The 23,505-nt window shown below is 45.5% G+C and overlaps 1 protein-coding gene across 1 annotated transcript in view; it reads left to right on the top strand.

Moving 5' to 3' along the window:
* col14a1 (collagen type XIV alpha 1 chain) overlaps positions 1-23,505 on the top strand; it is a 215,404-nt gene that overhangs the window by 58,904 nt on the left and 132,995 nt on the right. Inside the window, 4 exon segments of the mRNA XM_033019102.1 lie at positions 13,581-13,736; positions 16,668-16,787; positions 19,101-19,265; positions 20,450-20,611. Of these exon segments, the coding sequence (XP_032874993.1) occupies positions 13,581-13,736; positions 16,668-16,787; positions 19,101-19,265; positions 20,450-20,611 (603 nt within the window).

Raw genomic sequence — 23,505 nt, 5'->3', positions numbered from 1 at the left:
GCCACATCTGTGGGAGGAGAAACAGTCAATGGTTCAGGTTTGAGACCTTTCATTGGAAGTGAAATGGTGGATGGTAAAGAGAAACCAGCTTCATAGCAAAAGGATTTGAGTATAGGAGCAGGGAGGTTCTACTGCAGTTGTACAGGGTCTTGGTGAAACCACACCTGGTGTATTGCGTACAGTTTTGGTCTCCTAATCTGAGGAAGGACATTCTTGCCATAGAGGGAGTACAGAGAAGGTTCACCAGACTGATTACTGGGATGTCAGGACTTTCATATGAAGAAAGACTGGATAGACTCGGCTTGTACTCGCTAGAATTTAGAAGATTGAGGGGGGATCTTATAGAAACTTACAAAATTCTTAAGGGGTTGGACAGGCTAGATGCAGGAAGATTATTCCCGATGTTGGGGAAGTCCAGAACTAGGGGTCACAGTTTAAGGATAAGAGGGAAGTCTTTTAGGACCGAGATGAGAAAATCATTTTTTACACAGAGAGTGGTGAATCTGTGGAATTCTCTGCCACAGAAGGTAGTTGAGGCCAGTTCATTTGGCTATATTGTGGCTAAAGGGATCAGGGGATATGGAGAGAAGGCAGGGATGGGATACTGTTGGATGATCAGCCATGATCATATTGAATGGCGGTGCAGGCTTGAAGGGCTGAATGGCCTACTCCTGCACCCATTTTCTATGTCTCTATGACCCAGATATTGAACGCTAATCCTCGAGAGTATGAGCAGCTGTGCAAAAAATATTTGTGGCAGAAGGTTGAGTCAGAGACTGTGACAGAGGCCAAAAGCAAATGCACGGAATGGCCTGTTTCTGCACTGGAAATAAGTTATTAAGTTACAGGAGCAGAATTTAGCCTTTCAGCCTATCCAGTCCAATCCGCCATTCAATCATGGCTGATCTATCTTTTCCTCTCACTCCCATTGTCATGCGTTCTCACAGTATCCCTTGACACCCTTACTAATCAAGAATCTGTCAATCTGAGCCTTAAAAATATCCATTGATGGCCTCCACAGCCATCTGTAGCAATGAGTTCCACAGATTCACCACCCTCTGACGAAAGAAATTCCTGCTCATCTTTCTAAAGGTAGTCGTTAATAATAGCAATAATTGATCTTGAAAGACGTCTTGCGCTGTGAATTTTAGTGGGATGTTTAATAGCCACCTTTACCCTCGCTGGCCTGTCTTCTGGCTTGGCTCCACTGAGGAAGCTCCAGATTCTCTACTTGATCTGCAATATATTACAGGCATTGGACTCCCTTGTGATAGTTCTGTGCCCTTTCCCCAGCTGTCACTGCAATAAAACAGGGCCTTCCTCCACCTGCCTGACCCTTCCCCTGATGTGTCCGCAGCTGCCGTCTGCATGCCACAGCTAACTTGTAGCCCCTAGCCTTGTGGGCATATCTCAGCTCCATGCCTTCTGCTTGTTTATCTTATCATCAAACTTCAACAATGGGCCCTCGGCAACTTCAAGAGTAATTACTTTTCAGGCAGTGCAGTGTGGGTGCGGGAGGCATTGCGTTGTGCAGAAGCTAACTCTGGTAGGAACTGGGACCTGTGAGCAAGGTACCCTTATTGACAAATGGGAATATTGGTAATGTAAAAGGTGCAGCATGTTGCTTGAGCCACTGACTCCAGGCGCTAACAGCAGGGGACACAAGTGCACACGCACATATAAATACGCACACACACACACACACATGCATATATATGTGTATATATATATATATATGCACATAAATATAAAATGTATATGTATATATGTGCACACACACATTTTATATATGTGAATTTATATATATATATGTGTGTATATATATATATATATATATATAATTACACATTATTTTAAAGATATGTGCATATATATATATAAACATAAATATTACACACGCACACACGCGCGCACACACACACGCACTCACACGCACTCACACGCACACACACACACACACACACCATCCAGGATTTGCATTTCCAGTTCACTGCCTCAGATTGTTTTAACTGGAGGGCAATGAATTTCTGAGGTGAAACTCCACGTTATCTGCTTTAACCACATAAACCGTTAAGCAACGGCAAAAACCTGTTAAACTTGTTGATTTATTTAAATTATTTTAATGTGCACCAGGATCCCTCAAAAGTGAACCCCATTCAGTTTTCATATTCAACTAACAAGGCTAAATTACTGACTTGATACAGTCAGATGTGCACAGTTTTACTAAACTAACCAAGACTGTGTCCAAGGTCTCTTAGAATTTTACATTTCTTTTGATTGAACAATTTCAGAAAGTTTGTTTGGATTTGAGCATTTATTTCAGGTTTAATTCTCCTATCCTTTTTTCCGGTGTCCTCGGGGGAATTCAGTTGATCGTTAATAATACAACTGCTAACCCCATGAAATCCCAAGAGCACTGATAAAACTAAGATCTTTCCCAGTCAGTATCATTCAAGACTCAGCAGCCCCTGAATCCACTGGAGAGAGTCTTACACGTGAGAAGTAATTAGTTGTGACCATTGTGCGGTTTGAGTCCGATGGTTAATCTTTATAATCCTAATGGGAAAGAAAGACTTCACACAGCGTTAAATTACAGCTAGCATGTGGACTTAGTAGCTGTTCTAAAGTAGATAACTTGTCAGCTGAATTACACAGAGCAGGCTTTTGCCAACAGCATTGTGTAAACTAAATATGTTTAACTGCATGAATTGTTATACGACAGCAAAAGGGATGTTAAAACTGTGACTGATTAAAATTATTTTATTGCGCACCAACATCCCCTAAAAGCGGACGCGAGCTAAATATTGTCGCAGGGACAGGCAGATACTCAGGGGCTCAATCTGTTCATCACCAACACACTCAACCCATCGGATTCTCTTCCTCCCCACTGATCCCAACTGTCCATTCCAGTTCACTTATTTGATCCCATTCTCCATCTTCCTTTCCCATCATGTTCTATCAGCTGCAACCCCTGGTCATCTCAATCTATCAGGTCCAAGCCTCAGTTGTTTTCTCCACCCCTCTCTTTATCATGCAACTCCACTCACTAATCCACCCTGCTCAGCCGGATCCATTGCGTGCCATGCTGTGCCTTGAGATGTGAATGCAGCCCATTGAGCAGCAGCTTTGCATGGGTGTAATTCAGGGGAAGTTCTTCATATCGAGCAACTTCAAGTTCAGGTTCCTCAGTCAGGCTTAAGCAAATGAAACACATGTGTGGAAGTTATCCTGAGATGTGATGTTGTGCATTAATGTTAAGCCAGTAAATGGCCCACGACCACAGATTTCCTGCCTGCTAAACATTTTCTTACCTGGGGCAGATCCCACACAGATAACATGCACCAAGAAATCCTCCCCCACTGGATCAGGGGCTTTCCAAGGATGTCCCACTCTCCTTCCAAAATCATGTTTCCCATGGTCGCTTGGGAGAGATTGAAACCTCTCACGATTAACTGAAAGTTGGGATGGGTGTGGATAGAGTTGTGATGTTTTCTCTTCCAACGTGAAGACACAAAGTGCTGGAGTAACTCGATGGGTCAGACAGCATCTCTGGAGAAGCTGGATGGGTGACGTTTCAGTTCGGGCTCTTCTTCAGACTGATTTATTAATGACTGTCTTCTGTTGGTGGCATAAAATATCTTCCACACATGATAACCATATGAACCTGTACCTATCCAGCTGTCTTGCAAAAAATAAATGGTATCAGCTCATTTGAATCATGGCGATTTAGTCTATGGGGGGTAGATTTCCCTCTATACAATGGTGGCCATGGGGAAATTTGGGGTAAAGTGTTTATAATTATGAACGACAGGTTGGGTTTGTTTTCCTGTTTCTGCCCTGCAGATCATTAACCACAATCTTACTCCAGCACCAAACTACTACCAACATTGAATACTTTGGGTTGCACTCTCATATTCTGATTTACCTGCTAATTTATTGTATGTTTGTTTGTTTTATTGTTGCATTTAATGTGCCTGTAAATTTGCAGCAGGTTAGAATTTCAATGTTCTGGTTCCAATGCATTTAACAATTAAACACACAATCTCTCTCACTCACAATGTGTCTCACTCTCCGTCTCAGGCTTTGTCTCATGCTCCATCTCAGGCTCTGTCTCACGCTGTCTCATGCACTCATTCACAGTCTCTCACACTCTCTCTCACACTCTGCCACACTCTCTCTCTCTAACTGTCTCTCTTTCTCTCGCTTGCTCTCTTTCATTCTCTGTCTCTCATTCACACACACACACAGGTGGGGAGTAGGTAGATTGAAGGAGATCTAAGGAAATATTTTTTTCAATCAGAAGTTGGTTGCAATCTGGAGCACACTGCATGAGGAAGTGGTGAATGCAGAGACTCACAGCATTTACAGTTTCTGGATGAGCATTTGAATTGCCAAGGCATGAAAGGGCATGATGCATAGAATTGGTGCAGTTAGTGGTCGGTGTAGACATGGTGGCCAAAGGGCTTGTATCTGTATTTTAATGACTCCATGACTTTATTGAAGTGGATATAGAGAAATATCCCATTTGTGAAGGATTATAGAATGTGATTAAGGGAAAAAGCGAGACTTATGGTGGAAAATTTTATTACGTACTGTGGTGATCAGGAGTGAATGGAGTACAGGTAGGATTGGAGGTAGATTCAACTGTGGCATCCAGGGGGCCGGGGAAGTATCTGAAAGGAAAGTATTTGTGGGACGGTGTGGAGAGGGTGGGAGAGTGGAACCATTTGAACTGCTGTTGGTGGAGTGTGTATAGAGTTGATGGATTGAGGTGCCTCTCCTGTGTTGTACCAACGGGTCTTGTAAAGTATGCACCTTGAGTAATAAAAATGGTCCTAATTGGAAAATAGTCCTTCAGGTGAATTACCAAAATGAGATTGAAAAAGGAGAACAAGGATTGCACAAGATCTAAGGTGAGATAACTGAATGGATAGAAAATTGAATTCATGGAAGGAAGCAGGGGGTGATGGTGGAAGGTTGCTTCTCAGACTGGAGGCCTGTGACTAGTGGTGTGCCTCAGGGTTTGGCCCAGGGCCCATTACTCTTTGTCATCTATATCAATAATTTGGATGAGAACATACCTGGCAAGATTAGCAAGTTTAAAGATGATACAAAAGTGGGTGGTTTTGCAGATAGTGAAGGTGGTTGTGAAAAATTGCAACAACTTGATCAATTGGCCAGGTGGGCTGAGGAATGGTTGATGGAATTTAATACAGAGAAATATGAGGTGTTGCATTTTTGGGAAGTCTAACATGGGCAGGACCTACACAGTGAATAGTAGGCCTCTGGGGAGTGCAGAGGGATGTAGGAGATGCATGGTTCCTTGAAGGTGGTATCACAGGTAGATGGGGTGGTCAAAAAGCTGTTTAGCACATTGGCCTTCATCAGTCAGAGTATTGAATATTGAAGTTGGATACGTTGCACTTGTATATTTTGGTAAGGTGCATTAGAGTATTGTGTTCAGTTCTGGGCATCATGTTATAGGAAAGTTGTTGTCAAGCAGGAAAGGGTACTGAGAAGATTTACAGGGATGTTGCCAGGGCTAGAGGGTTGAGTTATAGGGAAAGGTTGAGTAGGCTGGGACTCTATTTCTTGGAGAGCAGGAGGATGAGGGGTGATCTTATAGAGGTGTATAAAATCATGAGAGGAATAGATCAGGTAGATGCACAGAGCCTCTTGCCCAGAGTAGGTGAATCGATGACCAGAGGACATAGGTTTAAAGTGAAGGCGAAATCCGAGGGGTAACTTTTTCACACGTTGGTGGTTGTATGGAACAAGCTGCCAGAGGAGGTACTGTAGTTGAGGCAGGGACCATCCCAACATTTAAGAAGTAGTTAGACAGGTACACGGATAGGACAGGTTTGGAGGGATATGAACCAAATGCGGGCAGGTGGGACTAGTGCAGCTGGGACATGTTGGTCGGTGTGGGCAAGTTGGGCTGAAGGGCCTGTTTCCACACTGAATCACTCTATGACTATATGACTCTACGTGCCCCACTGCTGGTCAGACTTCTGACCACCTGCCCCCTCTTCACCCGACCCTCCAGATCGGAACCCTGACTCGGGTGCAACAGCAGCCTGAATTATTGCAGCAGCCCCAGAGAGTGTTGGTGTTGCCCTGTGTGACAATCCTTTGTTAGCTCCAGCTTTGATGGCTTTGAGGAATCCCTAGCCCCTGGCCTTTAATTTGATCAAAAGTGGCCTCGAGATGGACCCTGAAGAGTAAGAAATGCTATTTTCACAATATTAATAATTGTGGTGCCTCGAAGATCATAAATCTTGCATTACAATGAATGAAAGGAATTTGATAAATATTGGTTATGCTTTTGCTACTGAATAGTGATTATCTCCCATAATCCTCCAGGGTTCCTTGTGAGTTCTCCATGAATACTCTAACAGTCAGAGTGAACATCTTAAAAAAGCATTCATTGTGGAATGCAGCATAAGTTGGATTTGAGACTTGATTTATGGTGGATTTTATCAAAGCATTTAACACTGTGGATGCTGAGGTTTCTTTCATGCTTGTTGACTTAATTACAAAGTGTTGGGACGGAGTGTCGGCAGATGTTCACTGACTTTGAAGAAGCGATGCCTTCAGGAAATCGGCACTTTAATTTGAACGAGAGCGCTGAGCATAACTTCTGTCTCATTAACATCTGTGCTAGAATGGATGTTTAAAGATGTGAAATAACAGGGGAGGGGAAGGAAGTGAAGAACTACTTGCTTTGCCTCTCATATCTTCAGGCTGTCCCATTGTGGTGGAATCTTTCTACACAAGGGATAACTTTGGACTATTGTGAATTTTTTTAATTGGCCTAAAATTCCTCTGATTCATATGACCATAAGTGATAGGAGACGAATTAGGCCATTTGGCCCATCAAGCCTACTCTGCCCTTCTCCCCATAACCTGTACTGATCAAGAAGATTCTATGAGGCAAAGTCACAATGAGAGTCCACAACTGGTTTAAGATGAATAGCATTCTTAGACTCACCAAAACGACAACCAAAGTTGACACCTATCACTGGAATAGATTGGAGATCTAGAAGGATAAATGGGATCCCTGGATGGAAGCGAGAGAGGAGGAGCAGGAACAGGTGTCACAACTCTGCGGCTGCAATCGTGTATAGGCTTTTCTTTGACTGGAGAGCACGTAAAAAAAATGCTTTTTCACTGGACCTTGGTACAGGTGACAATAATAAACAAAACTAAAACTACACTGGGGAGGGAGGGGTCGGGTGGGAAGTGATGAGCAAAACAAGGAGATGTGGAGGGGGGGGATTCTCCACAGAAAGCGGAAAGGGTGTGGATGGAAGATGTGCGCAGTTCTATGCTGGCTCTTTGAAAAGGTTCTTCATTTTCCTCCAACACTCCTGTATATTTTATCCTATTCACTATTTATTTTGAGGCATTATTATCTCAACATCTTCTAGCCAAATGCATCTGTTTGCAGCCTTTATGTTCCTCATGTGCCTGCACTGAGCCACACCCATTCCTTGAGCAACTTTCACAGCCTTTATGTGCTTTCCAGCCAGTGAGGTGTGGTTGGAGGGAAGCTTCGTCAAAACTAAACTATAACTATAGTAACTACTAGACTAAGTGGGACCCGCTGGGTCCCAGCATCACTCGGGAGGGCTGGTCACCTGACGCAATATTCCACCTCTCCACCAATTCCAATATTGCTGGCCAGTGGGGGTGGGGGGGGGGGGGTTTCTGTTGCGCTAGTTTGTACTATTTGTTATTTGTTGATCACACACAGACACTCTCACACACTCTCACACACTCTCACACACTCTCTCTCTCACACACACGCACACACACGCACACACACACGCACACACACACACACACACAGACACACACACAGACCCATTCACACACACACACACACACACACACACACACACACACACACACACACACACACACACACACACACTCATTCTCACACACACACACACACAACACACAGACTAATTCACACACACACACACACACACACACACACACACACACTCACACACACACACACACACACTCATTCTCACACACACACACACACACACAACACACAGACTCATTCACACACACACACACGCACAGACTCATTCACACACACACATAGACTCATTCACACACACAGACTCATTCACTCACACACACTCACCCAATACTAAAATGCCAAGTAACTTCAGAATGTGTTGAATATACAGTGTCTAAAATAAATGTTTAAAGCCTCCTGTTGAGGCTGCTGGTGCTGAAGCAAAAACGTGCTTTAAATAACATCCAACAAACACACTCACCAGAGACAGAGCAGTCAGCTCTCGTGAATTATTCAACGGCGCCTGCACTCGGCGCCATCTTGACGTTACCCTTTCGCTTCTTGCCATGAACCAGCATGTCGCTAACCGGAAATGGCGTCATTGGCGCCATCTTGCAACTAAGCGAAAATCACAGAATGAGCGCCAATTTTGAAATTAAACACAGTCCTGATCTAATAAAATGTTTATTCATGCTTTATCCATCCAAAAACTGTTGCAAGCAAGCCGTTTAAAAGCCAAGCCAATTGGACAAAAACACTTTGCAATACAACAAAACACGTTTGCTGAAAGCCCTTTAAAAAGCCAACCCAATTGCGCAAAAACACTTTGCAAGCCAACAAACCACATTTTCTGAAAGCCCTTTAAAAAGGCAACCCAATTGGGCAAAAACAATTTGCAAGCCAACAAAACACATTAGAAACATAGAAACATAGAAATTAGGTGCAGGAGTAGGCCATTCGGCCCTTCGAGCCTGCACCGCCATTCAATATGATCATGGCTGATCATCCAACTCAGTATCCCGTACCTGCCTTCTCTCCATACCCTCTGATCCCCTTAGCCACAAGGGCCACATCTAACTCCCTCTTAAAGCCCTTTAAAAAGCCAACCCAATTGGGCAAAAACACTTTGCAAGCTGACAAAACACATTTGCTGAAAGCCCTTTAAAAAGCCAACCCAATTGGGCAAAAACACTTTGCAAGCCAAGAAAACACATTTGCTTAAAGCCCTTTAAAAAGCCAAAAAGCCAATTGGGCAAACACTTTGCAAACATTTGCTGAAAACCACATCCCGGGGACTCACCGTGGAGTAGACGTGCGTTCAATGGTATTCGCAGCTCAGAGAGCCGTGACCCTCTCGCTTCCTCCGTCTGGCAGATACTGAGTGAACCATGACACTTCCGAGTTTTATAGTCCCTCCCCCCTGCGGCCAGTGGGGGCAGCAGAGAGAATGGCAAAATAAAAAATAAAAATTATATCTCTCTGATTTTTCATCGATGGGAAAAATCCTCCAGTCCAGTCTGGTGGAGGGGGGCTCTGAGCGAGGTGGTCAAAAATGACGGCCATAAGTGGTGCCGTTCTCTCGCAAATCACATCACAGTAAGTCAAAAGTGGTCAAGATCTTACTTTTAGTAATATAGATACTAAACCTGGAAGTATGTTTTACTGACCATGGGTACTAAATGAAAAAGGAAGTTATTTGACTAGTTAATGTGTAAACATTGGAACATGCGACAGTGCTTCGAGATAATTGTATTTTTAAGAAATTCTGGGTGACGTATTCAATCCAGTATTTCCATCATCTTTTTATCGGTATGAAAAGGATCTGAACAACACCATTCTGATATATCATGGCTCAGTCTGAAGAAAGGTCAGCCATTCCTTCTCTCCAGAGATGCTGCCTGTGCCGCTGAGTTACTCCAGCATTTAGTGTCTACCTTATATCATGCATCAGCTGCCAAACCCGCTGAGTTTCTCCAGTCTGTCCGACCGACTCCACGCCGACCAGCGATCACCCCGTACACTAGCACTATCCTACACACCAGGGACAATTTTACAATTTACAGAGGCCAATTAACCTACAAACCTGCATGTCTTTGGAGTGAGGGAGGAAACCGGAGCACCCAGAGAAAACCCACACGGTCACAGGGAGAACCTACTAACTCTATATAGACAGCACCCATGGGCAGGATTCAGTGTCAAGTGAAGTCAAGTGTGTTTTATTGTCATATGTCCCATATAGGACAATGAAATTCTTAGTTGCTGCAGCACAACAGAACATGGTACATAACAGGAGAAGAAAAAAAGTTCAGTGTGTGTATACACATGCACACATACTAAGTAGCGGACTGGGTCCAAAAATATTGGTTGTCAGGAGACAAAGGGGACCCACTTCATCAGGGGCCCACTTGATATAGGGGGCCCACTTCATCAGGGGCCACTTGCCATCGGGCAAGCTGACACCCTGGCCAGTCCGCCACTGCACATACTCAATAAATAACAAATATAGTGCAATAATAATAGTCGGGTCTTTGGCGCTGTAAGGCAGCAACTCCACTGCTGCACCACTGTGCCGCTCATGTTGTTCTAATACTCCACTGAATGAAGGATCTGCTCATGAGCTGCAGTGTTTAAAAGATGCACTGTAACAACTCACAAGGTTCTTCGATATCATCTACCAGCAGTTTGGTGTACAAGGGGCAGCAGAGTTATTGGAAGTCACCATCAGTGTCACACTGCATTCTTACTGGGGAATTCTCCTTCACCATCACTGAGTTTAAATCCTGGAATTCCCTCCTCAATGGCACTGGGCGAAAACCTACACCTGAAGGTTTACAGCGATTCATGAAGGTGGCTTTCTCAAGGGCATTGAGAGATGAGCAGTAAATTGTTGTCCTGAATAACGATGTGAATGAATAAAAGAAAGCCCTACATTCACTGTGACTGGTTCATTCAGTCTTCTTTACATTTAACCTTGTTCAAAATATCAAATATATATTATACTAATTTGTATTGGAGAAATCATCCCATGAAAGACATCCCAGAATCAGTCAGCATACTCATCAGGTAGACACAAAATGCTGGAGTAACTCAGCAGATGAGGCAGCATCTCTGGAGCGAAGGAATGGGGATGTTTCTGGTCGAGACCCTTCTTCAGACTAATTTCAGGGGAGAGCGCGGGACAAAGACAGAATGTAGACAGAGACAGTAAGACTAGTCAGAGAACTGGGAAGGGGGAAGTGATTGAGAGAGAAAGCAAGAGAAAGGACTATCTGAAGTTAGAGAAGTCGATGTTCATACCACTGGGGTGTGAACTACCCAAACTAAATATGAGGTGCTGTTCCTCCAATTGGCAGACTGCCTCACTCTGACAATGGAGGAGGTCCAGGACAAAAAGGTCAGATTGGGATTGTGAGGGGAAGTTGAAGTGCTGAGCTACCGGGAGATCAGGTAGGTCAAGATGCACTGAGTGGAGGTGCTCTGTGAAACGATCACCGAGCCTGCGCTTGGTCTCACCGATGTAGAGAAGTTGACACCTGGAACAGGGGATACAGTAGATGAGGTTGTAGGAGGCGCAAGTGAACCTCTGTCTCGACAATAATGCAACACCTATCTCTTTAACTCTGCCCTCGACAATCAACGGTTCCAGGCATACTCATCAGCCCAAATCTCGCTGAGGGTCTGACAGGCTCGAGGGGCTGAATGGCCTAATCTGCTTCTATCCCAGTGCAACTAAACTGTTGGTTGTGGGGGGTTTTCTGAGTTTGGGACTCCAGTGATCTGTGACGTCTTGTTGTACATGAGATATTCTGCTTGGGTCATGTTTAATGTTAAGTCCATTGCTTTCTTTATGCAGGTCTGCCTCTCCCTGTACAAAAGGTTGAGAGAAAATTCAGGCACAGTTAGAGTGCATCGGTGGAAGTGTGGACTGTAAGTCTCGTTGTGGGGGCCTCAGTGGGCACAGACCAATGATGCAGGAGCTCTGATGTGCAAGGTGGCCATGGCCACTTTGAGGGGAGATTAGTGAAGTATTCTTGCCATAGAAGGAGTACAGAGAAGGTTCACCAGACTGATTCCTGGGATGGCAGGACTTTCATATGAAGAAAGACTGGATAAACTCGGTTTGTACTCGCTAGAATTTAGAAGATTGAGGGGGGATCTTACAGAAACTTTCAAAATTCCTAAGGGGTTGGACAGGCTAGATGCAGGAAGATTGTTCCCGATGTTGGGGAAGTCCAGAACTAGGGGTCACAGTTTAAGGATAAGAGGGAAGTCTTTTAGGACCGAGATGAGAAAATCATTTTTTACACAGAGAGTGGTGAATCTGTGGAACTCTCTGTCACAGAATGTAGTTGAGGCCAGTTCATTGGCTATATTTAAGAGGGAGTTAGATGTGGCCCTTGTGGCTAAAGGGATCAGGGGGTATGGAGAGAAGGCAGGGATGGGATACTGAGTTGGATGATCAGCCATGATAATATTGAATGGCGGTGCAGGCTCGAAGGGCCGAATGGCCTACTCCTGCATCTATTTTCTATGTTTCTATGTTTCTATGTTTCTATTTTGGACAGGAGTTGAGTAGATCAGTTTTACGTATCATTCCTGTGGAATAAAGACCAAGATGGATTGGTATCAATTAAGCAACTATGTGGGAATGTGAACATCCGTTTGGGAAAGAGAAAGGAAACACACACTCCTGGTTCATGAAAACGCTCTGTGGTGTGGTTTTGATCACTCTTTCACTTAATGTTTGAGAGAAGGGATTCAATCCCACTGCATCCTCACTACAGTTAAACTTGCTGTTGAAATGGACACAGTTTCTGTAACAGCTGAATTGTCTATGCCTGCATGTAACTCTGTTACTTTGAGGTAATAAATCACTTGCCCACTTGCTTGTAGGTTTTGTTTTTGTTCAAACTATTTGAATAAATTCACAATCAATCATTCTGCATTACGTCACTGTTTCTGTTCTTTGACATTAAAATAAAGACTTACCACAACTACCAACCTCACAGACAGCAGAGGCTGTTCTGACGTTCATTATTTTCGACACTTCATTGTCATCTCTACTCAAAGCAGTAGCTTTGAATCTCTGAATGGGCGAGGATACCTTCAGGAGGCACAAGGGACTGCGGACCCTGGAATCCTGAGCAAAACACAAAGTGGTGGAGGAACTCCAGGGGCTAGTGGAATCAAGGGATACGGGGAGAAGGCAGGCACGGGTTATTGATTGGGGACGATCAGCCATGATCACAATGAATGTCGGTGCAGCCTCGAAGGGCCGAAAGGCCTCCTCCTGCACCTATTTTCTATGTTTCTATGTCAACTCAGCGTTCAGGCTTATCTAGGGAGGGAATGGACAGTCCTGGTTTTGGGTCGGGACCCATCTGTACCTGAAGAGACTTTGCTGCCCGATCTGCTGAGTTGCTCCTTCCCTTTGTGTTTTACCTTTAACAGACACTTGAATTTTTAATGTGTTGCAAGTGCTGGGGAATTATATTAGTGTAGATAGTACTTGACGGTTGGCATCGACATGGTGGGCCGAAGGGCCTGTTTCTGTACTGCTGGAATCTATGAGCACAAAGAAATGATCTCTAGTTTATATGATTATGCTTTGGTCAGGTTGTATGTTTGTTAACTGATTGGCTTATTCTGCTCATCTGCTCGTCAAGGGCGACTGCTTCATGCAAAGGGGACGGATTCAATGATCAGTTCATTCTTTCTGAACCTCTGACTGATGTGATTTTCCCCAATATATCGATTGCAGGTTCTCAGTTTATGTGCGAGTCTCCAGCTATTGCCGACATCGTTGTTCTTGTGGACGGTTCGTGGAGCATCGGCCGACTTAATTTCCGACTCGTACGACTCTTTTTGGAGAACTTGGTTAGTGCTTTCAATGTAGATTCTGACAAAACCAGAATAGGTGAGTCCACCTTCAGCAACCGGGAAAATATGCGTGTGTGTTAGTTGTCTGTGCGTTATATGTGTGTGTGTGTGTGTGTGGGAGGGAAGGAGAGAAGGGAGGAAGGAAGCGAAGAGAGGAAGGAGAGAAGGGAGTGAGGGAAGTAGAAAAAGAAGGGAGAAAGAAGGGAGGGAGGGAAGGAGAGAAGGGAAGAGGATAAGGGAGGGAGAGGGCCGGCGGCGGGAGCGGATGCCGGGGTCCGGGCGAACGCGTGTGAGCTGAGGCCGAGGTTTGTAAACGTTGCTCCAACCCCCATCCCGGCCCTCCCTGTATTGTTCACTACGTTTCCCTGGGGAGAGAGAGGGGTGGAGCCGAGGCTGTGTGCGTGAAGCACGGCGACTGGAGGGCAGGAGCGCTGCCTTGGGACCGTGAGGGACCTCCCCCTTCTCCATTCCCCCTCACACCCCCATCCCCGTCTGCCCCTTTCTTCCCCCTCCACCCCTCTACTCTCTCTCCACCCCTTTCTCCCCCCTTCCACCCGGGGTAGATCTACCCGAGCCAAGAGTAGATTACTCCAAAGATTCTAGAGCGGAGCTTTGGATTACTCTAGCGCAGGGCCCCTTAGGCGCGGGGCCCAATTGGGAGCAATCGGTCCAATCGGCTTAAGGCCGGCCCTGCCTGGGAATATGTTTTACTGACCATGGGTACTGACTATGTGCTTGAACTTTGTGTGTAAAAGCATGCAAATTGAAGGATGATCTTCTGCCCTTCATTGTCTGTGCTAGAACAAGGTTCTCAGGACATCTGCCGTATTTCCCACCACCCCTCCCCCCAATTTCACACCACCCCTCCCCCAATTTGAACTAAATATTCTCAAAAACAAATCTGCAGATGCTGGAACTTGGAAATCACGGAAGCTCTCAGCTGGTCCGTCAGTATCTGCGGAGAGAGAGAACAAGCTTCAGGTCAATGACTATTCCCAGTCCTGACAAATATCATTCAGCGGGACCACGAGCTTTGTTTCCCTCTCCGCAGATGCTCCCTGACCTGCTGATTGTTTCCTTTATGCTCTGTTTTTATTTACATATTCCCACTCCCATTCCCCTCCCTGCTCATGGAGTTTGTGAGCTCTCAATAATTGAGCTCACATTTGCAACTGCAAATTTGACTTTGATGCCCTTGCAAAGTGGATGAAATCGAGTCACCATTGAGTCCAGTTGCACCAACGATCAGGCAGAGGCTCTGCTGGGTGATCAGTGTAAAACTGTCTTACATGATGCCGCCAAAGTCGAATATCGCTTTGTTTTGTTGATTTTGTTTTCCTTTACAATTAATGTTAGTTTCCCACCCATATTGGGGCATGGTGAGGATGACTATTGGCAGCATCATGGGGCTTGGGAGAGTGAAACTAGGGTTCCAGGTGGTTTGAGCAGGAATCTCCATTGACCATGGTCCTATCAGAGGAAAGCCACCTTGATGGGCAGGACATCAGGCATTGTTACTGATGGGACAATTTCCTACGCCCTCATTAAGGGAGAGGACCTTTCGGGGGTGGGGTGCTAAAGGAAGGGGATTTGGGAGTTGGAAAATACTGTGGCAGATGCAGAGAGAATGAGTGTTTCAATGTTTGCAAATGTTGGGCCTGGATTCTCGGGAACATAGCTGATGCTGGCTCTAATCATTTGTTCAAATTAACAACAGGCACTCCCTGTTGCTTAGTTGGGGTCTGGAGATGGAGCATTTGACCTTTGACCCAGTGGTGCAAAGGTCAGCCTTTCGTGGGAATGGCAATCGAATGATTCTCAGCTGATGTACTGTCCTGCCTCTACCCTCTGCTCTTTCTCATGAACGGGCCCCAACATCAAAGTCATCTGCCCTGTGATTATATTGAGGCTAGTGGAAAGAAAGATGCCCCTCGATGGTGTACTAGTGTCAATGCTTTATACCAGCTTCCTCCTATCCCTGTGTCTTCTCATCTCCCCAACATCTCCTTCTCTTGTTCACTCCTTTGGTTTAATCCAATTTAAACCCAATCCTGTCATTGACCGCAATATCACCCAGTGAGAAGGAGCCCTCTCCCTCTCCCTCTCCCTCTCCCTCTCCCTCTCCCTCTCCCTCTCCCTCTCCCTCTCCCTCTCCCTCTCCCTCTCCCTCTCCCTCTCCCTCTCCCTCTCCCTCTCCCTCTCCCTCTCCCTCTCCCTCTCCCTCTCCCTCTCCCTCTCCCTCTCCCTCTCCCTCTCCCTCTCCCTCTCCCTCTCCCTCTCCCTCTCCCTCTCCCTCTCCCTCTCCCTCTCCCTCTCCCTCTCCCTCTCCCTCTCCCTCTCCCTCTCCCTCTCCCTCTCCCTCTCCCTCCCCCTCCCCCTCCCCCTCCCCCTCCCCCTCCCCCTCCCCCTCTCCCTCTCCCTCCCCCTGAGTTCCAACGGAGGATTTTCCGATGGCTCTTCCACCTGAGCAAGTGAACCCTTCCAGGGTTCTGAGCCTCAGAAAGGGCAGCTTGTGGCTACAATTAAAATCAGAGTTCAAATGGATTAAGCAGAGTTCAAGCAGAATACGCTGTGTAATGTTCACATTAACTGTAATGCAAAGTTACCTAATTGTGTTGTTGGAATGTTAAATGGGAAGAATAAAGACTTCCCTTTTTAATACATGCAGAGTGCTACTTCAACCAGAAGAAAAAAGCAGATACATGTTTAATAAATAATGTTTTATTATTAAGTTTAATGTTTTATGTGTCATTCTTAACTGTCACTGTATGTAGTTATCACTTGCGGGTGGAGCACCAAGGCAAATTCCTTGTATGTGAATACTTGGCCAATAAACTTATTCATTCATTCATTCATTAATTCATTCATTCGTGCTTACTCCACTTATTGAATAAACATTTGGCATTTATTGCAATGGTGGCATTTAGCTGCAAGCATGTATTCTGAGTTTGCCTTCCCCTGTTTTCAGGACTGGCTCAGTACAGTGGAGACCCGAGGGTGGAATGGAATCTGAACCAACACAGCACAAAGGAGGCTGTATTGGACGCTGTCAGAAATCTGCCTTACAAAGGTGGCAACACACTTACAGGTACTGAGCCTTGCACAGCTAACCAACCCCAGGACCTACTAATGCTGCTGCTTAGCATAGAGTCATAGTCATAGAGTCATACAGAGCGTAAACAGGCCCTTCAGCCCAACTTGCCCATGACAGCCAAGAACAGGCCCTTAATTCAACCTAATCAAAGTCCTAGAGAACTGCATCAGGGCTTCCTGATTCTTCTATTCAATGCCCGTTGCAATGAAGGCAAGCAAACCATATGCCTTCTTAACTATCCTATCTACATGCTGCCACCTTCTCTGAGCTATGAACTTGGTTTCGAAGTTCCCTCTGCACATCAACGCTGTTAAAGGTCTTAACATTAACCATATACTCTACTTACATTCAACCTCCCAAAGTGCAACACCTCACACTTGTTAAACTCCCTCTGCCATTTCTCCGCCCATTTCTGCAGCTGGGTTATATCCCGCTGTATCTTCCGACCGCATTTCTCACTGACTGCAACTCCTTCAATTTAGGAAGCAAACGTACTCACCAACCCATCCACACTTAGGTCTAGATCACTCTGGAATTCCTCCTCTATCGTTCTTTCCCCTCCATATAACCATATAACCATATAACAATTACAGCACGGAAACAGGCCATCTCGACCCTTCTAGTCCGTGCCGAACACATAATCTCCCCTAGTCCCATATACCTGCACTCAGACCATAACCCTCCATTCCTTTCCCATCCATATAACTATCCAATTTATTTTTAAATGATAAAAACGAACCTGCCTCCACCACCTTCTCTGGAAGCTCATTCCACACAGCCACCACTCTCTGAGTAAAGAAGTTCCCCCTCATGTTACCCCTAAACTTCAGTCCCTTAATTCTCAAGTCATGTCCCCTTGTTTGAATCTTCCCTACTCTCAGTGGGAAAAGCTTTTCAACGTCAACTCTGTCTATCCCTCTCATCATTTAAAAAACCTCTATCAAGTCCCCCCTTAACCTTCTGCGCTCCAAAGATTAAAGCCCTAACTTGTTCAACCTTTCTCTGTAACTTAGTTCAAACCCTCGTTTAAAATATTTCCCAAATTCCATGTCTTTCCCCAAATCTGTGTTCATCTCTCCAAGCATCTCTTGTGTCTGGAGCTAGGTTGCAGACGAGTCATGTTATAGTGTGGGGAGTGGTCTTGTTGAACTATTAGTAATCCAGACACTCAATCAATGGTCTGGAGACATGAGTTCAATGCAGCTGGTGAAATTTACATTCATTTTATTAAATCTGGTTTAACCGAAAAGTTGGTCTTGGTAAAGCCAACCATAGAACTCAGATCATTTAAAAATCTTCACTTGGGGTGGCACGGTGGTGCAGAGGCAGAGCTGCTGCCTTACAGCGCCAGAGACCCAGGTTCGATCATGACTACAGGTGTTGTCTGTACGGAGTACGTACGTTCTCCCAATGAGCGCGTGGGTTTTGCCCGGGTGATCCTGTTTCCTCCCACACTTCAAAGACATCAAAGTTTGTAGATTAATTGGCTTTGGTAAAGATTGTAAATTGTCCATAGTGTATAGGATAGTACGAGTTTATGGGGATTGGTGGTCGGCCAGACTTGGTGGGCCGAAGGGTCACTAAATTGAACTCTTATTCACTGATGTCCTTCCAGGAAGAGGAAGTCTGTTTAGTTCTCTTGGTCTGGCTTGTATGCACCAGAATAAGGTACGACTCTTTGGGCGACTACTCACGACCATTCAGGCTTCACCCTGCGACATGTCGCCAGGGTGCCGCCTGTATGGTCGTGAGTAGTCTCCTCAGTCGCCCAAAGAGTCGTAGCGTCTTTCTGGTCGCCGCTGAACTTTCAACATGTTGAACATTTTCGGTGACCTGCAACGACCTATGACGGGTGCTGGCAGTCACCAAAAAAGTTGCGTAAGTGGGACAGGCCCATACAGATAACTGAAGGCATTTAATAAGGAAGTAGATGCATTCTGAAAGATTGGGAAATTGAGAGCCATGTGGAGCGGGCGCGGGGAATTTGAAGCCTGGGGCAGATCAACCATGATCATGCTGAAGAGGAGGGCAGCCTTGAGGGCCTTAGGCTATTCCCACCTCTATCTTCTTGTGTTGAGAGAAAAGGCAACGCTTTAAACAACTGAATGCCTTATCTGATATAAGGCCAAATCAATTTGATTAGGGTGCTGGACTACCTGATTTGGCACAAACCCGTTCCCTCACATGTGGAAGTAAAAGTCCTCACATGGTCCTGCAAGGGTCAGTGATGGGGATTGTCAGTGATCCTGACTCACGTGTCTTTCATCCATAACATCACCTCCTGGGGACTTTTCTACCTGGTTTTAGGCCTCGCTTTGACGTTCATCCTGGAGAACAGTTTTAAGCCCGAGGCTGGGTCGAGAACGGGTGTGCCGAAGATTGGGATCCTGATCACGGATGGCAAATCTCAGGATGACGTTTTCTCATCGGCTGAGAGTTTACGTGATGCTGGCATCGAGCTCTTTGCTATCGGTAGGTTGCTGGAAATCCTGGTATGAATTGACTTGTGCTGTTTGTTGCTATTTTCTGTACAGAGATTGAAATGAGTTTCTTCTCCCAGGTATTTCATTTTAGCGTTGTAATAGGAGTTTTGTTTGTGAGAGTGAAACCTGTATAAATGGACCCTGCTGAAGAAGCAGTCAGATTTCAATAATACTTGGGGGAGGTCTTTATTTTGTCTGCATAGCGGCAGGCTATCCTGTCGGAATGTAATAACCCCGATTCTCTGGCCTGTGACTACTACACATGAAGCGTTTTACTTTGGTTTTCTGCTTATTTGTGCCACATGTACTAACATTACAGTGAAAATTTGTGTTTGCATGCTGTTTATTTAAAAAAAAACACTTTGCATGCGTACATTCAAGCTACATACAAGTACAATTGGTAGGGCAAAGAAAAAGATACCAGTGTGCAGAATATAGTAGAAATAAAGAACTCAAATGCTGGTTTACACAAATGGACACAAAATGATTAGTAACTCAACGGGTCAGGCAGCACCTCTGGGGAACATGGATAGGTGATGTTTTGTGTTGGGATCCTTCTTCAGTCTGATTGTAGGGGAGGGGATGAAAGCTGGACAAAGCATGGTAAGGAATAGGTGGACACAGGCAAGTGGGGGTGTGGATAGGGAGGTGGTTGGTTCGAAGGCCAGAGGGTTGGATCAATGCAGAATATAGTCTTGCAGGGTTACAGCATTATAGAAAGTACAGTGTTTAAACAGTGCAAGGGCCAATATGAGGTAGGCTGGGAGATTGTGACTACACCCTTAGTTTTTGAGGGGTCCTTGGACGTTCAGCTGCCTGATAACAGCGGGCAAGAATGCATTGGCAGCATCGAGGTTCAGGGCGTCCCTCGGCACTTGTCTCCTGCCGTCTGAATTGTGCCAAATTGGCTGCATTCCCTTATGGACACCTGGCTGGACCTCTGTGCCAGATGGTTGTGCAACCTTATCCCAGGTCCAGGTTGGTTTCTCCACTGGATTGAGTACGAAGTAAAGAACAACCTAATTGACCGAGAATATTTCACAGCAGGGAGGGGGACCACTTTGAATAAGTGGAGAGCTGGTGCCTGCCTCACCACTTCAGGACTTGCTGCCACTTTAATGTGACCGGGTTTTAAAACCACTGATTTCTTTCACAATTTCCACTGTAAAACAGGCGTGAAAAATGCCGATGTAAATGAGCTGAAGGCTATAGCCTCCGAACCTGACGAGACACATGTTTACAACGTGGCAGACTTCAATATCATGAACACGATCATCGAAAGTCTCACCAAGACAGTGTGCACACGTGTGGAAGAACAGGACAAAGGGATTAAAGGTAGGGGGCTCTGTGTCTGTGCATTGCCTCAGTGTGGTTATATATTGGACATATATTGTAACAACTGGAATATTGGCTGGAAATGCTTTTAAAAAAGCGCTTGTTTTTGTTTAGAAGTTTAAGTGACTTTGTTTTTATAATTTATACGAGGGAAATGCACGTTTCTCTCTAATTCTCTCTTTCGCATCCACCTCTTCTCCCTTTCGGAACTTAAGACATGTTGATGGAACAGAATCAAAAGTGTGTGAACTTTCTTACTCCTTTGTACATAGACCATGCTGTAGAAACATACAGCACAGGAACTGGCACCTCAGCCCACAATGTGTGTGCTGAACATGATGCCAAGGTAAACTAATCGGCGGCAGCTTGAGCCTCGACCGCAGCAGGAGCCTCAACCGCAACAGGAGCCTCGGCGGTGGTGGGGCCTCAGCAGCAACGGGAGCCTTGGTGGTGGTGGAGTGTGAAGGGAGGCGAAGACAATGCAGGACCCGGCGTGGGAGGAACGCCGTGAGGGATGGTGGGGGAACAAAGGGGGACCCGGTGTGGAGGAGGGAGGGCGGGCATTTTAGAATCCTCGGCCCAGAGGAGAATCTCTGTTTGTTTGTTTGTTCATTTGTTCCGGTGAAGGCGCTGTGCACACGGCAGCCAGCCAACGGTCGCTTGTCCTTTTCTTTTTTTAACACTTTTTAATTTTGTTTTTTTTGGTGTACCTTGTGCGTTGTGACTGATGGCAGACCATTTTCCCTCTGGGGATGAATAACGTTTTATCGTATCATATCATATTTGCCTGCACATGATCCATATTCCTCCATTCCCTGATGAAGCCCTTTGCTAAACTTTGTTGTTTTTGTAGGTTAAGTGAAGGGAACATTCTAGAAGCTGAGGAAAATAGTGTAGAAAGGACAGTGCCCTCCCTCACACTCATCAACAGACAAATTTTGCACCTATCTTGTTAATTTAGTTCCTTATTATGTGTACCGAGGTACAGTGAAAAACATTTGTTGCGTGCTAACCAGTCAGCAGAAAGACATGGTTACACTCGAGCCAGGGAATTCACCACATCCCTCCCCATCTTGACGTTCCCGGAATAGGGAATTAAATCCAAGTCTCTGCACTTTTTGAATTTGTCTCTTTAATGATTGACCACCATTTTATTGTTAAAGGGCCTGTCCCACTTTCACGACCTAATTTACGACCTCTGCCGAGTTTCCCCTTGACTCATACTCGCAGCATGGTCGTCACGAGGTCATAGGTAAGTCGTAGCAGGCCGTGATGCTAGTCATAGGCACTCGTGGCATCAAGTAGGTTGGGGCGTTTTTTCTAGCATGATGAAAAATGTCCACGAGTAAAATAGTTCGTGAATTAGGTCATGAAATTGGGACAGGCCCTTAACTCTGCTTCTCACCATTCTAGTCTGGCGTGGCCACAGTTCTAGGTATTGCGGCACTTGCTGTGGCTCGTTGGGCAGGACTCTTATTTCCAAGCTAGAGGCTGTGGCTTTCTAGTCCAACATCAGAGGCCTGAGCATAAATCCTTTCTTTTTCCGGTGTCCTCGGGGGAATTCAGTTGATCGTTAATAATACAACTGCTAACCCCATGAAATCACAAGAGCACTGATAAAACTAAGATCTTTCCCTGTCAGTATCATTCAAGACTCAGCAGCCCCTGAATCCACTGGAGAGAGTCTTACATGTGAGAAGTAATTAGTTCTGACGAATCCTTATAATCCTAATGGGAAAGAAAGTCTTAAATTACAGCTAGCATGTGGAGGTATAGTGGCTGTTCTAAAGTAGAAAACTTGTCAGCTGATTTACACAGAGCAGGTTTTAGCCAACAGCATTGTGTAAATATGTTTAACCACATAAATCGTTATGCGGCAGCAAAAGGGACGTTACAACTCTGTAACGGTGCGCAATATTATTCTATTGCGCACCAACATCTCCTTAAAGCTAAATATTGTCGCAGGGGCAAGCAGATACCCGGGGACGCAATGTGTAGGATCATCAGTCTGAAGAAGGGTCTCGACCCGATACATCACCCATTCCTTCTCTCCAGAGATGCTGCCTGTCCCGCTGAGTTACTCCAGCTTTTTGTGTCAACGTCCGAGACTCAATCTGTTCATCATCAACACACTCAACTCATCGGGTTCTCTTCATCCCCACTGATCTCATCTGTCCATCACAGTTTCCTTATTTGATCCCATTCTCCATCTTCCTTTCCCATCATGTTCTCTCATCTGCAGCCCCAGGTTATCTCATTCTATCAGGTCCCAGCCTCTGTTGTCTTCTCCACCCCTCTCTTTACCATGCAACTCCACTCACTAATCCACCTTCCTCAGCTGGATCCATTGCAAGTCAGGCTTTGCCCCACCCATCTCGTCTCTCTATACTGGCTATTTGCGTTACGCTCTTTCAGTTCAGAAGAAGGTTCCTGACCCGAAACTTTGGCCGTCCATTTCCCTTCACAATGCCGTCTGGCCTGCTGAGCTCTTCCAGCAGTTTGTTTTACGCTACAAACAGGTGCACAGTTTAACATCTCATCCAAAAGATGGCACCTCTGACTGTGTGGCATTTGGGCAGTGTCGCAGGGGAGAGTTCTGTGCTTAGAGCCTTGAAATGGGCTTGGACCCATGAACTTGAGATGTGAATGCAGCCCATTGAGCAGCAGCTTTGCATGGGTGTACTTCAGGGGGCAGTTGTTCATATCGAGCAACTTCAAGTTCAGGTTCCTCAGGCAGTCTTTGGCAAATGAAACACATGTGTGCAAGTTATCCTGAGATGTGATGTTGTGCATTAATGTTAAACCAGTAAATAACCCACGACCACAGATTTCCTGCCTGCTAAACCTTTCCCTACCTGGGGCAGATCCCACACAGATAACATGCACCAAGTAAT

Source organism: Amblyraja radiata, chromosome 4, assembly GCF_010909765.2.
Source record: "Amblyraja radiata isolate CabotCenter1 chromosome 4, sAmbRad1.1.pri, whole genome shotgun sequence".
Lineage (NCBI taxonomy): Eukaryota > Metazoa > Chordata > Chondrichthyes > Rajiformes > Rajidae > Amblyraja > Amblyraja radiata.
The sequence above is the reverse complement of the archived record's forward strand: the minus strand, read 5'-3'. Positions and strand labels throughout refer to the sequence as shown.